Source organism: Podarcis bocagei (assembly GCF_964188305.1).
Source record: "Podarcis bocagei genome assembly, chromosome: 4".
NCBI classification, from domain to species: domain Eukaryota; kingdom Metazoa; phylum Chordata; class Lepidosauria; order Squamata; family Lacertidae; genus Podarcis; species Podarcis bocagei.
Window position 1 is genome coordinate 7,192,924 of NC_138128.1, and position 15,660 is coordinate 7,208,583.

Genomic DNA, 15,660 nt, shown 5'->3' on the forward strand with positions numbered 1-15,660 from the left:
ACTCTTTGGGTTCGGTCAGTCAGCCAGTTACAAATCCACTGAGTGGTAGCATAGTCAAGACCGCATTTTACCAGTTTCTTTACAAGAATATCATGGGGCACCTTGTCAAATGCCTTGCTGAAATCAAGGTAGGCTACATCCACTGCGTTCCCTTCATCTACCAGGCTTGTAATTCTGTCAAAAAACGAGATCAGGTTAGTCTAACATGACTTATTTTTCAGAAATCCATGCTGACTATTGGTGATCACAGCATTCCTTTCTAGGTGCGCACAGACATGACATGACTTATTTTTCAGAAATCCATGCTGACTATTGGTGATCACAGCATTCCTTTCTAGGTGCGCACAGACTGTTTGCTTAATGATCTGCTCCAGAATCTTCCCTGGTATTGATGTCAGACTGACTGGGCGGTAATTATTTGGGTCCTCTCTTTTCCCCTTTTTGAAAATAGGGACAACATTTGCCCTCCTCCAGTCTGCCGGGACTTCGCCTGTTCTCCAGGAATTCTCAAAGATGACTGCCAGTGGTTCTGAGATCACATTGGCCAGTTCTTTTAATACTCTTGGATGCAGTTCGTCTGGCCCTGGAGACTTGAATACATCTAAACTGGCCAAGTATTCTTGTATTATCTCCTTAGTTATTCTGGGCTGTGTTTCCTTTGTTGAATCATTTGCTCCAAATTCTTCAGGTCGGGCATTGTTTTCCTTATCGGAGAAGACTGAGGCAAAGAAGGCATTGAGGAGTTCAGCCCTTTCTGTGTCCCCTGTTTGCATTTCACCATCTTCTCCTCTGAGTGACCCCACTGTTTCTTTGTTCTTCCTTTTGCTACGAACATACCCATAGAAGCCTTTTTTGTTGCTTTTAACCTCTCTAGCAAGCCTGAGTTCATTCTGTGCTTTAGCTTTTCTGACTTTGTGTCTACACGTGCTGGCTATTTGTTTGAATTCCTCTTTGGTGGTTTCCCCCCTTTTCCATTTTTTGTACACATCCTTTTTTAATCGTAACTCAGTTAAAAGTTCTTTAGATAGCCACCCTGGCTTCTTTAGGCACCTTCCATGTTTCCGTCTCATTGGTATTGCCTGACGTTGTGCTTTTAGTATCTCCCTCTTAACAAACTCCCAGCCATCATGAACTCCCTTTCCTTTTAGTATTACTGTCCATGGGATCTCACCCAGCACTTCCCTAAGTTTTATGAAGTCGGCTTTCTTAAAGTCAAGAAATTGAGTCCTGGTATGCTTGGCTGCTCCTTTCCACTGTATAGTAAACTTCAGAAGAGCATGATCACTCGCGCCTAATGATCCTTCCACTTCTACCCCACTAACCAGCTCATCAACATTGGTTAGGACCAGATCTAAAATGGCTGTTTTTCTTGTTGCTTCTCCCACTTTCTGGACAATGAAGTTGTCTGCAAGGCCAGTAAGGAATCTGTTTGACCTTATGCTCTTGGCTGAGTTTGACATCCAACAAATATCCGGGTAATTGAAGTCCCCCATTACTACTATCTCCCTTCCTTTTGCGTGCTTGGCCATCTGTTCCAGGAAGGCATCATCTATGTCCTCCGTTTGGCTTGGGGATCTATAGTAAACTCCCACAATGAGGTCCCTGTTATTCTTCTCTCCCTTAATTTTGACCCAAATGCTCTCACTTTGGCTTTGAGGTTCTAAATCTTGGATCTCTTCACAGGTATACACATCCCTGACATATAACGCCACTCCTCCTCCTTTCTTGTCTGGTCTGTTTCTCTGAAATAGATTGTATCCCCCCATTATTACATTCCAATCGTGGGACTTATCCCACCAGGTTTCAGTGATGCCTATTATGTCATATTTAGTTTGCTGTACCAAGAGCTCAAGCTCATCTTGTTTATTTCCCATGCTTTGCGCATTAGTGTACAGACATTGAAGTCCATTAATCATTCCCCCGTGTCCCTTATTTAAGGATTTTTTCCTCCCACCACTAGGTCTGCGTGCTGTTTGCTCCATTTGGTATATGACATTTGGATGATCATCTTCATCAATTGATAGGCTCCTACCTTCAGGAGCACTGTCTCCCTCCCCCACATTAGTCAGTTTAAAGCCCTCCTGATGAGGTTTCTGAGATTTTTGGCAAAAACATTTCTCCCAACCGTTGTGAGGTGCAGCCCATCACTTGCCAGAAGTCCATCTTCAAGAAACTGCAGTCCGTGATCTAAGAATCCAAACCGTTCCTGCTTACACCACCTACGAAGCCAGCTGTTCACTTCCACTATTTTTCCCTCTCTCCCTGGGCCACGTCGTTCAACTGGGAGGACAGATGAGATGACAATTTGTGCATTTAGTTGCTTCAACTTCCTGCCGAGAGCCTCGTAGTCTCTTTTGATCTTCTGGAGGCATTCAGAGTGGCTCATCTTCTGGAGGTCATTCAGAGTGGCTTGTCCTCATGCTATCAAATGACACGTTCATTTGGGTGCATGAAAACCTGGCTTTAGCACATGTGAAGATTTGATTGATTATGACATCTCTAAGAAACACAACACACTGCTTCTCTCAACAAGCTCTTCCAACATGTTTTGGGCATGGACTCGTGGTAAATATAACATGTGAACTTTGCAATCACATAGTTACTATCATCATTATGCATTATGAATTGCTTCTTGCATGTATGTCTCAAGGCACCTTACAGAGATATAAAAACAGTTTAAACTATGAATAATCATTTTTTTAAATAAATATTTTATTAAGTTTTAACAATAAGAAAATTCAAAAAGATACAAAAACAAGAAAGAATACAAAATTACAAAAAACAATAACACAAACATTGAACACAAAAAAGAGGGGAAAAGAAAACACATGTACAGAGAAAACAAAAAATTCCCTTTTTCTTAATTTCTCATCTTCAATTAACTTATTTTCCTGACTTCCTCACATCTCCCATTCTTGTATACCTTTTAATAATTAGTTCAGCAAATTCATGTCCTATTAATTTATCTATTATTTATCCAAAGCATACATTTTAGCTTATTGCTAGAACCCCTGCGGTTCATTTCAATGTCCTCAACATTCAAAAATTTTACAATGTTTCTGCAAATAAATTTTAAATTTCGTCCAATCTTCCTCCACCAGCTCTTCTCCCTGGTCTTGGATTCTGCCAGTCATTTCCGCCATCTCCATGTAGTCTATTAATTGCATCTGCCAGTCTTCCAGAGTGGGTAGATCTTGTGTCTTCCAATGCTTTGCGATGAGAATTCTTGCTGCTGCAGTGGCGTACATAAAAAAAGTTCTATCCTTCTTTAACACCGATTGATCCACTATGCCCAGGAGGAAGGCCTCTGGTTTCTTCGGGAAAGTATACTTAAATACCTTTTTCAATTCATTATATATCATTTTCCAGAAGGCCTTGATCCTTGGGCACGTCCACCAAAGGTGAAAGAATGTACCTTCAATCTCTTTACATTTCCAACACTTATTATCGGGCAGATGATATATTTTTGCAAGCTTGACTGGGGTCATGTACCACCTATAAATAAACTATGAATAATCATAGTTTAGAGGTTCCTTGCCCTAAGTAAGTCAGATTATCCTCCACCAGGGCCAGGGCCTTCTCAGTGATGGCTCTGACCTGGTGGAATGCTCTGTCCCATGAGACCAGGGCCCTGCAGGATTTAACTTCCTTCCGTAGGGCCTGTAAGACAGAGCTATTCTGCCTGGCTTTCAATTTGAACTTAGCCTGATCTTTTATTCCACTTCCTTCCCCTCCCCTCCCCTTTTTATGAAGATTACCCGCTCTGGGATCCCACAGCTAATTCTCCCCTGGTCTCCTCTCTGGCCCAAATGGGACTAATTTAGCCAGATACCCCGCTGATCATCTAATGTTTATTGGCTGGATTTCTCCCCTAAATTGATTTTTGAATTCTGAATTTATTGTTATTCACGTTTTATATTGTATTTTATGCTGTTTTTTTGTTGCATCAATTAAGTGTTTTAAATTTGTTGATAGCCGCCCTGAGCCCAGTTTTCTGGGAAACTGGGAAGGGTGGGGTATAAATAAAAATTTATTATTATTATTTATTATAAAAGTTTTTAAAAGAGTACAAAAATCAACAACAACTAAATATGGGTTAAAACAATAAAAGGTATACACCTATTGAAGTGACCTTTGTACATGACTGGGAAAGCTTGTTGGGGGAAAAATGTCTTCCTTTTTGGGGGGAAAGTACAAAGTCATATTCTGAATGCAGTTCCAAAGAACAGGGACATTCACTCTGAAAGACACAATGTGAGTTACTGTGGGGCTGGCTTGTCCAATAATTCCCATCACTAACTCCACAGTTTATTACTGGTGCTAAGGGCTCCTCCAGAAAACATTTTTTAATTGCACATTCATAATGATTTGTGCTCATAATACTTTCAAGGTGGTTATATCCAACTCCATTGTCAATACTATTTATGCCTGCAAAGATTTTGAGGTGATCATACAGTTTCATTTCCATTCTGTCACATCCTTTGACTTTCTGCTGAAAACTACAAATGCACAAACTTATTTTTGTCCCTATTTCGTTGCAATATAGATAGATTTCCCAGACAGAAATAATGCAGTAGTGTTCAGGCAGCGTTTCAGAAGAATTAACAAAGCAGAATATATCCACCATTGATGCATTACATCTTGTCAAGAATATGGTGCAGAATTCACCCTCAGTAAAAATCCCAAACCTGTCTAGTTGGACCAGTAGAAGTAGTAACTAGTTGACACCACACATTATATCCTTAAAAACAGTGTCGAAAAATTGGCTGAATTGGGTTTATTTGGTTTTCCATACTTTTTTATTGAAACTTTTCAGCAACACTAACTAAACAAACAAACAAAAAAGTAAAAGAGAGAAAGAAATGCCAAGCCCTGTCTCAAAGGTAGATCTTATAGGCGAAGGGGATCGAGATATGGATATGCTCGTACCCCTTCCAATCTGCGCCTCATCCCGAGGGACGAGGGTAGGGTGAGCAAGGATTACTCACCTCCATCACTGGTGCTGTGCTATGTCAGGTCTATAGGCAACAAAACCGCCACCCTGCGAGATTTCTTTACCTCGCACGGGGTCGACCTGGCTTGTGTGACAGAGACCTGGGTGCACAAAGGGGAAACAATTACCTTACGAGAGATGGCGCCCCTGGGTTTCTCCATCCTCCACCAGTCGCAGACTGTGGGCTGGGGGGGGGGGAAGGGTGGCATTCTTAATCCGGGAAGATTGTCCTTTCAGGGCTCTACCATTGCCATCGATCCCCGGCATGGAATGTGTTGGCCTAGTGTGAGGCTCCGAGGAGATCTTGGCTGTCTGTCTGGTGTACCGGCCACCTAGCGCACCAGCAGCCACCCTGTCAGGCCTACTGGAGGCGGTGGCCGGCTGGACATTGGAGTTCCCTAACCTATTGGTATTGGGGGACTTCAGCATCCATGCTGATACCACTCCCTCCTCATAGGCTCTGGACCTGGTGTCTTCCATGGCGACACTAGGGCTCTCCCAGTTTGTTTCGGGCCCCACACATCAAGCAGGCCACACGCTGGATTTGATCTTTGGCGTAGGTATAGATGTGATCATGTCTCCTTCGATGAAGGCGCCATGGTCTGATCACTACGCTCTGAAATCCAGGATTGACTTTCCACCCCCACCCTGCTTAGGTGGCGAGCCGATTTGGGCTCTCCCGCAGAGGCTGATGGACCCTGATAGGTTTCGCCAAGCCTTGCGGGACCTTGCTCCCCCTGGCGACTCATTGATTGAGCTTGTTGAGGGCTGGAATATCCAGCTCCTGCCAGCCATCGATGAGATCGATGAGATCGATGAGATCGATGAGATCGATGAGATCGATGAGATCGATGAGATCGATGAGATCGATGAGATCGATGAGAACGATGCCTTATGAGGAACAGCTAAGGGAGCTGGGCATGTTTAGCCTGGAGAAGAGGAGGTTAAGGGGTGATATGATAGCCATGTTCAAATATATAAAAGGATGTCATATAGAGGAGGGAGAAAGGTTGTTTTCTGCTGCTCCAGAGAAGCGGACACAGAGCAATGGATCCAAACTACAAGAAAGAAGATTCCACCTAAACATTAGGAAGAACTTCCTGACAGTAAGAGCTGTTCGACAGTGGAATTTGCTGCCAAGGAGTGTGGTGGAGTCTCCTTCTTTGGAGGTCTTTAAGCAGAGGCTTGACAACCATATGTTGTTGTCTTATGTTGTTTCCTGCTTGGCAGGGGGTTGGACTCGATGGCCCTTGTGGTCTATTCCAACTCTATGATTCTATGATTCTATGAGATCACACCTAAGCGCCCCCTGCGACCCTGCAGAAACTGGGCTCCCTGGTTTACCGAGGAGCTCCGGAAAATGAATCGGGACCTCAGACGGCTAGAGTGAGTATGGCGGGGTGCCCGTGACGGAGCCTCAAGAACATCTTATAGGGCTTTTATGAAAACCTATGAGATGTCGGTGAAGGCTGCTAAGAAGTATTACTTCTCGGCCTCCATTGCATCCGCTAGCTCTCGCCCAGCACAATTATTTAGTATAATTAGGTCTTTAACGTCCTTTGAGGGACAGCCAAATTTAAATAACAATTTGACACACAGCTGTGAGGCATTTGCGAGCTTTTTTGCGGAGAAGGTCTTGTTGCTCCTCCATAGCCTCCCTGCCAATTTGGATACAATAAAGGAACTGGAGGCCCCTCAACTGTCCTCGGGTCCAGTATTGGACCACTTCGACCGGATATCCCCAGCTGATGGGGACAGACTCCTCTGAGCTGGAAAGCCCACCACCTGTCCTCTCGACCCGTTCCCGTCTTGGCTGATTAGAGCATGTCCAGATGAGCTGTGGGCCCTCCTAGGGGATAGGATATCATCAATTTGTCCCTTGGCACCGGGACATTCCCAGGGGAACTGAAGGAGGCAGTGGTTCGCCCGCTCTTAAAGAAAACATCATTAGATTCCCTTATATCTAACCAATTACTGCCCAATTTTGAATCTTCCGTTCCTGGGTAAGGTGATTGAGAGAGTGGTTGCTGAACATCTTGGTGGTTTTCTGGATGAAACATCGGCTCTGGATCCATTCCAGTCCGGCTTCCGCACTGGTCATGCGACCGAGATGGCTCTGGTTGCCCTAACAGATGATCTTCGTAGACAGCTGGATCGAGGCGGGTCAGGGCTGTTGATTCTTCTAGATCTGTCAGCAGCTTTCGACATGCTCGATCACGAACTTCTGGACCACCACCTTGCCGACGTGGGGATCCAGGGCACAGTCCTTCAATGGCTGCACTCGTTTCTCTATGGTCGGGGACAGAGGGTGGTGCTTGGGGGGGAATTGTCATCGCGCCACTCCTTGGTGTGTGGAGTACCTCAGGGTGCGATACTCTCCCTGATGCTTTTCAACATCTTTATGTGGCCCCTTGCCCAGCTTGTCCAGAGTTTTGGGCTGGGTTGCCATCAGTATTATTATTATTATTATTATTATTATTATTATTATTATTATTATTATTATTATTATATCTTGTCTCATACAGAATGGAGTGGACCCTCCCAGCTCTCACCTGGGTGCTTCCCTTTCTTCCCCCAGTCTCCCATCCTGGGAGCTCTGTCCTTCTCTGCCTCTCACACAGGGTCTTTCACCAGCCAGATATCACCTTCAAGTGTGTACCCAATAGTCTTCTTCCATTCCAGTATGGTGACTTTATCTCCCCAAAAATTCCAACCATTCCTCCATGTTTTTTTTTAAAAAAACAAATCCTTCATTTCTATTTAAACAGGAATCTCTGCACTGTAGTCATATACAATATTAAAAAATAATCCATAGTTAATTACTTGTTGTATATTTATTATTTTACACCCAGTTTTATACCATACTGAGGTCTTATTAACAACTCACTCTCCACCTTAACAGTCTGCCTTGAAAACCTGCATCTGTCTCCTTAATAGAGGAGCATATTCGTTCCCACAATCAGAGAGGTAAATCTCACTTTGCAGTTGGCATTTACACCAAAGGGGCAAAGAAGTTAAAAGTAATATAAAATGAGAATTCTTAGCCATCGGAACAACCTTAGGAGTTTAGAATATTTCTTAGTTGCAAATAATAAAAACATGCTTTTTGTTTTGTTTTCTGCCTGTTAATAATTGCCTCTTCTTGTGCCAGCCGATGGCTTGCTTTCCAAGTGAAAGTTCAATTGGTAGATTTATATCCTGGCTATCATTAATCACCACATAATCATCTCTGTCTGTGGAGTGTCGGCAGTAGACATTTAGTCAGCCATCTTTCTTCATGGAAGTCCCTTAACTGAATTGGGTTTGTGATTTGAATTTACTGTTAGTATTTAACATTATGAGAAAACTCAGGTGATACCTGCAAGTTCACTCTTTGTTGCAGAAATCACCACTGTTTACATAGATAAACCCAACTCCCTTCTCAGCTTTGCTAGGAATAATTGGTGAATCAAAGCATCTATTTTGCTGATAAATGCTTGCTTACAAAAAGCTAAATGTTGACACTGTACAGCAGGGCTTTCAGTAGACTCATGATATGCTCTGGTGTGATCTGTTGCTCTGGCTGAGAAACTGACCCACCAGGTTAGGGTGGCCAGAAGCAAGTTAAGTCCTTTATCCTTCTACAACACCTGCCATCCATTTGTCTCCCAAATGAGAAGTGAAATTTGATCGTGACGGCCTTCCATGGAAAGATCTAAACTTGTCAACATCACACTGTATCAGATACCAGTTTTCTCTTCAAAAATCAAAACGGTAGAGCTGTCGAGAAATCTCACTTTTTGCTGATACTGTAAAGTTCGGATGCATGTGACGTCATTCTGAGCGTCTGCACATGTGTGAGCTGCAAAACCCTGAGGTAACCTGTTCTGTTACTTCTGGGTCGCCATGGGAGGCAACTTGACAAGATTTAACCCAAAGCGACTTTAACCCGAGGTATGATTGTTGTTATTTCTCACTGATTTTCCATAGGTATTGGATTATCAAATGGTCACACCTGGAGGCAACAGAGACGCTTTGTTGTAGTTACTCTGCGGAAGCTGTGGCGGGAAAAGAAAGGCATGGAGCAGCAAGTAGCAGAGGAGGCCCATCAGCTCGTGGAGGTTTTTGCACATTCAAAGGGTATGTGATGCTAAGTGATGGTGCTGAGCTCGCATATGGAGATATATTTGTCCATTTTAGAAAGGGATGTGATATGCTTTTCTTGGTTCCTAATGGAGATCCCAGCAGCTTCTCTTGGCCACCATGAAACCCCACTCTCAGTATGAACCGGACCAGCTGAGCTAACATTAGTATATTTTTATTTTGCAGGACAACCACTTGACCCCTCCTTGCCCATCGCTACTTCAGTCTCCAACATGATAAGTGCTGTGGCTTTTGGGCACCGGTTTGCTCTTGAAGATGAAAGGCTCCAGAAGCTGATAGAAGCCATAGATTTTTCCCTACAATTTGCATGTAGCTTTGGTTATGCTGTGAGTAGTCATTTCCATTCCTGCCAAACAGGTCTCCCAAGGGCCTTAATACCACAAATCAGTATTCTGATAGAGGGTTGGAGAAGTGAGATCAGGTTTAAATTGATCTGAGATAAGGACCACTTACTATCTCACAGCCTGATCCATTGCTCATGATTATCATTGAGATAAAAAAACATGCACAACCCCCCCCCCCCCATAAAACAGCAACAAAAGAAGACTTTGTCCACCACAGGAGACACTTTAGAGGGAAGATGGGACAAAAATGGAACAATGACCTTCAGAACAGATCATCTAGAGCCCACCAAAGGGAACAGAGGTGAACAAAATAATCTTCTCAAGAAGGGAATTACATCGTTTTGTTGCCATCATGAAAAACTAAATGTGTCTACTCTATACCCACCTACCAGTGGCAATGATGGTGAGGCCCCTGCAGCCACCACTTGGCTGGATTTTTTTTTTAAATGAAAGAGAGACCAGCAACTCAGGCACTATCGCTATTGCTGAGGAAAGCAGCCCCCTTCTGCTAAACCCTTTCCTCAAATTTAAGTTCAGTTCTCCACATTTCTACATCCATTCCTAATCTGTAAAAAAATAAAAAGTACTCATGAAACTTACCGTACTTGAATTTCCCCCCATCCCTATTCTCCACCCACCTCCAAGTACCACAAATGGGCACTAACTTGTTCCAGGAGAGGTCCTGAGATAGTGCCCAGTTTTGAAATTATGCCGGGGAGCTGGGAAAATATTTTGAGCCATACTTTTCTTTCACATTTTCAGCTAGGGATAATTCACAGAATCCAATCATTGTGGGATTCCAGAGAAGCTATAGACACCTTCCTTCTTCTTAGTGAGACTCAAACTAATATGCTAGCCCTGAAGAATAATGCAGATCATGTTTTTTAAGTGCAATTCCAAAGCACAAATGGTTTGAACAAGCTTCCTCATGGTAATGGCAGCATTTCTACTATTTTCCCTTTAGCTTTATGAAATGCTCCCATGGCTCATGAAACATCTCCCAGGGCCCCACAAGAAGGCTTTCTCCTGCACAGAGATGGTGCGTTCATTTGCAAAGGAGGAGATAGAGAAGCATAAGGAGAATCAGTCTGTGCATGAGCCACAGGATCTCATTGATTTCTATCTACTTCAGATGGAGAAAGTAAGTATCTGCTTGAAAGCGAATGCTGCTCATCCAAGGAATCATTATATTCCATGTTATGAGTGAATACTAATCCTGAAAAAACAGAGAGAGGAGCTGAGGGAAGTCTTTCTTTTTGGGGAGGGGAAAATAGGGGGTATTGAGGTTGATATGTTTTTGATCAATTGTTATGTTGAAATCTTTAATAAAAAAATAAAAAAAATGAATATAAGTGAATACCATTCTCTTGCCAGGACACCAATATCTCTCTCTGCCCCCCTCCATTCCCTCATAGTCATTTTAATTGCTAAAGTGAGTTGACATCCTTCCATAGGCATCTACTAAAATAGCTAGGAAAGGATAGATATTTTCATGTACAAATGTGAATGCGAATGAGTATCTGCTTCAAAACTGTAGGCAGCTCATTCAAGGAATCATTATATTCCCTGTTATATGTGAATACTAATCCCTTGCTAATCCCTGCGGGACCTGACATCTTTCTGCAGGGCCTGCAAGACAGAGCTGTTCCACTAGGCTTTTGGTCAGGGGGCAGCCTGACTCCCTCCTCTGGCAATCTGCACAGAATTTTGCTTAATGGTTGCCATCAATTTGATTTTAATTAATTTTATAATGGAATGTTTTTAGAATGTGGGATTATTTGATTGTTGTTAGCCGCCCTGAGCCCGGCTTCGGCTGGGGAGGGCAGGATATAAATAAAAAAATATTATTATCATTATTATTATTATTGCCTGGAAACCAGCACAGTGGTACCGTGGTTCTCAAACCTAATCCATTCCAGAAGTCTGTTCCAAAATCAAAGTGTTCCAAAACTGAGGCATGCTTTCCCATAGAAAGTAATGGAAAACGAATTAATCCATTCCAGACCAAATTGCAAACATACGCTGGATTATGGAGAAAGCTAGAGAGTTCCAGAAAGACATCTACTATTGCTTCATTGACTATGCAAAAGCCTTTGACGGTGTCGACCACAGCAAACTATGGCAAGTTCTTAAAGAAATGGGAGTGCCTGATCACCTCATCTGTCTCCTGAGAAATCTCTATGTGGGACAAGAAGCTACAGTTAGAAGTGGATATGGAACAACTGATTGGTTCAAAATTGGGAAAGGAGTACGGCAAGGCTGTATATTGTCTCCCTGCTTATTTAACTTATATGCAGAATTCATCATGCGAAAGGCTGGGCTGGATGAATCCGAAGTCGGAATTAAGATTGCCGGAAGAAATATCAACAACCTCAGATATGCAGATGACACAACCTTGATGGCAGAAAGTGAGGAGGAATTAAAGAACCTTTTATTGAGGGTGAAAGAGGAGAGCGCAAAATATGGTCTGAAGCTCAACATAAAAAAACCGAAGATCATGGCCACTGGTCCCATCACCTCCTGGCAAATAGAAGGGGAAGAAATGGAGGCAGTAAGAGATTTTACTTTCTTGGGCTCCATGATCACTGCAGATGGTGACAGCAGTCACGAAATTAAAAGACGCCTGCTTCTTGGGAGAAAAGCAATGACAAACCTAGACAGCATCTTAAAAAGTAGATGCATCACCTTGCCAACAAAGGTCCGTATAGTAAAAGCTATGGTTTTCCCAGTAGTGATGTATGGAAGTGAGAGCTGGACCATCAAGAAGGCTGATCGCCAAAGAATTGATGCTTTTGAATAATGGTGCTGGAGGAGACTCTTGAGAGTCCCATGGACTGCAAGAAGATCAAACGTATCCATTCTTAAGGAAATCAGCCCTGAGTGCTCACTGGAAGGACAGATCGTGAAGCTGAGGCTCCAATACTTTGGCCACCTCATGAGAAGAGAAGACTCCCTGGAAAAGACCCTGATGTTGGGAAAGATGGAGGGCACAAGGAGAAGGGGACGGCAGAGGATGAGATGGTTGGATGGTGTTCTTGAAGCTACCAGCATGAGTTTGATCAAACTGCGGGAGGCAGTGGAGGACAGAAGTGCCTGGCGTGCTCTGGTCCATGGGGTCACGAAGAGTCGGACACGACTAAACGACTAAACAACAACAACAACAAAGTCTGTTGGGATTTCTTCTCTCTCCCAGATTTTTTCAATGATCTTGTGAAGTTGTTGTGTAAGTTCAATTCCACCCACTTTGAAGACTTCAGCAGGTATTCTGTCAGGTCCACTGGCTTTGTTGTTTGGTTAATGGCTGTACACAACTCTCCCAGATTAGGAGATACTGCAAGCTCATCTCTAACTTGTTTTTGAAGAATTTGTGAGAGGACCTCAGCAGCTATGGGGGAGTTGCTGTTAAGGAGATGTTGGTAATGTTCTTTCCAGTGCAGTGCAGTAGCTTCTTTATCTTTTAGAAGTGTGGTACTGTCTGCTGAGCATAGGGGCCTATGCCATGATTTATTGGCCCATACATGGTCTTTCTGGCTTTAAAGAAATTCTGTGCATCATGAGTGTCAGCTAAGCGCTGGATCTCTTGAGCCTTTTTTTACTCCACCGGGTGTTTTTTAGCTCTCTGGTTCTTCTTTGAACCTCAGCCTTAGCATTGGCAAAGGTTTCTTTCTTAGTGGCACAGTTTCTGTCTCTTTGTCAGATCTGAAAGGCTTTCCTTTTCTTGTCAATCATGCGTTCAATCTCACTGTCTTTCTCATCAAACCAGTCCTCGTGTTTCTTGGTTTGCTAACCAATAGTTTGTTCACAGGCTGCAATAATGGATGTTTTTAGCTTGGTCCAGTGTTCCTCGATGTTATCAGGGAATTCTGAAAGCAGATGGTCCTTAAGAGTTGTTTGGAAGCAGATTCAGAAATTTGGGGAAGGGGCAGGATTTAAATTAAACAGGAATAAAACAAAACTACCAGTTAAAAACTTGAAGGAAGAAGAAAAAATGGAATTGGAGCAAAACATTGAGGTAGAAGTCCATTAAAAGGTTAAATGTTTAATATTTAGGGATATGGCTAACATCAAGAAATATAAACTTATACAAAGACAATTATGGGAAAAAAATGGCTTGAGATAAAAATAAATTTAGAAATATCTCTCACTGTTAGGAAAAAGAGTGGCGGTTAAAATGACTGTGCTGCCTAAAATGCTATTCCTCTTCTAATCAGTCCCAGTAATTGTGAAAGATGAATGTTTTAAAAAATGGGAGAAAGAAATTTCTAAGTTTATTGGGGGGGGGGGGCAAAAGGCCAAGGATAAAATATAAGATACTTACAGAAATCCCGGTTAATGGGATCTTGAAGGGCTTGAGTGTTCATTTTGCACCTTGGTTTCCTTCCTTGAAGCCTGTGTTGAGGTATAATCTTGATAGCCATCATGGAACATATTAGTCGGTGATCTGTCCAACATTTGTCGGCACTCGTCATAGCTCTGGTAAGGAGCACATCACAGAAATCTTTAGCACAGACAATAACATAGTCTAAGAGGTGCCAGTGGCTTGACTGAGGATGCCTACATGAAGTTTTAAATTTATTTTTCTGTTGAATGAGTGTATTGGTAATAGTAACCTGTTGGCTTTTGGTGAGTTTACCAGAAGTCTGGTAGGGACTTCTGACAGGAGCTTTACAATATTGTTTTTGATAGCGAAGCCTACCTCATGTATTTGACCTTCTTGTTCAGATAAACCTTTCCAGAAGAACGTGTAGCCTCCTTTTTCTTCCTTCAGTTGTTCCTTGCCTGCTCTTTGAGTCTCTTGAAGTACTGCAATATTGATGTTAAAACGTCACATCTCTCTTGCAATGATGGCAGTTCAGGATGCTCATTATCTGTGTTATATCTGTCCATAAATTCCATGTTCCAAAGTTCAATTGTCTTTTACCACCGCTGGGTGGTGACCCCACTGGGCGTGGTAATCCAGTCAGGGAAAAAGAGAGGCAGACTATGGTTAGGGCACCTTTTCTAGCCCTTCCCCCTTTTTGGAGTGAGCAGAGTAGATCCTAAAAAGGGCTGCTCAATCATGGATACAGCTGCCGAGCTGCTCAACTCCCTTGTTCCTTGAGTCAGAATGACTGAATCTGTATCCACCGCCCATGTGCTGTTTCATGACTAAGGGCTTCCAGATTTCACAATCCTGCCCTTGTTACCATATGCTGATCACCATGGAACTTTGGGTGTTTGGGTTTGGGATGGGTTTTTTGGAAGACGCCTGTACGTGAATTTGTTTTATGTCTGTAGATCAGTGCACACTGACCAATGAACAGTCTTCGCAGTAAGGCTCTGTTCTGATGGCATGAGTTCTCATGGCGACAGGTAAATTCTTATCTGCTGCAGCCTTCGTCCACATTTACAGCCGTTGTAACATACTGCGTGTTATCACCCGCCTGTTCTGCCGTTGATGACTTCTTGGATCATTCTTTGTCTAGCTCCTCCCCGTTGACCTTACCGCCTTGGGTGACCCTGCTGGGAGTATGAGATTCCCAATGGCTTCGCTCACAAGGGTCATAGGAATTTGCAAGCCCACTCATCACAAAAAGGTGATGATCCAGCGAGTGAGGGCAGCAAGAGTAAGGGGGGGGGTGGCAGCAGCTTCCCATTTCACCTTAGGCACTATAAGAGGATACCCCACCTCTCATGAAGCATGTGTGGGTGGTATGGTAATAAGTGGGGGAAGGAAGATAAAGTGTAAATGACATGTCATTTCCCCATTTTCAACACCAGAGCAGGAATGACCCAGAGTCCACCTATGATGAAGAAAACTTGGCCCAGTGCATTTTTGACCTCTTTGTAGCAGGATCGGACACAACTAGGAGTTCTCTGCAATGGGCACTTCTCCTTCTGGCAAGTCATCCAGATATCCAAGGTGAGAGAGGAGAGCCAGGGCTTCTCTTGACCACTAGGGTGGAGCATAGTTCTTTAAAGGTTTCATATCGGAAAGAGTTAAAAGTGAGTTTATCATGTAAATTATGGAAGGTAAACGATATTGAAATAAGCTAAATGTTTTTGCCTATAATTAACAGAAGGAAAAAAGTAAAATGCCCAGAAAGCTGGGACAGGGGGGGGGAACCATGGGCCTTGCCCTAAATCCACTGAATGAGCAGAATAGTCAAGTAACGGCCTCGGTCCAGTATACCTGAAGGA

At 43.1% G+C, this 15,660-nt stretch overlaps 1 protein-coding gene and 1 long non-coding RNA gene across 2 annotated transcripts in view; both read left to right on the forward strand.

Moving 5' to 3' along the window:
• Positions 1–15,660, forward strand: part of LOC308585171 — a 91,809-nt gene that overhangs the window by 49,180 nt on the left and 26,969 nt on the right. The gene's annotated exons all lie outside the window — the stretch shown is intronic.
• Positions 1–15,660, forward strand: part of LOC308585145 (cytochrome P450 2J2-like) — a 37,919-nt gene that overhangs the window by 5,096 nt on the left and 17,163 nt on the right. The window contains exons 3-6 of the mRNA XM_081190739.1: positions 8,963–9,112; positions 9,302–9,462; positions 10,445–10,621; positions 15,241–15,382. Coding sequence (XP_081046865.1) covers positions 8,963–9,112; positions 9,302–9,462; positions 10,445–10,621; positions 15,241–15,382 — 630 coding nt within the window. The remainder of the gene's footprint in view (positions 1–8,962; positions 9,113–9,301; positions 9,463–10,444; positions 10,622–15,240; positions 15,383–15,660) is intronic.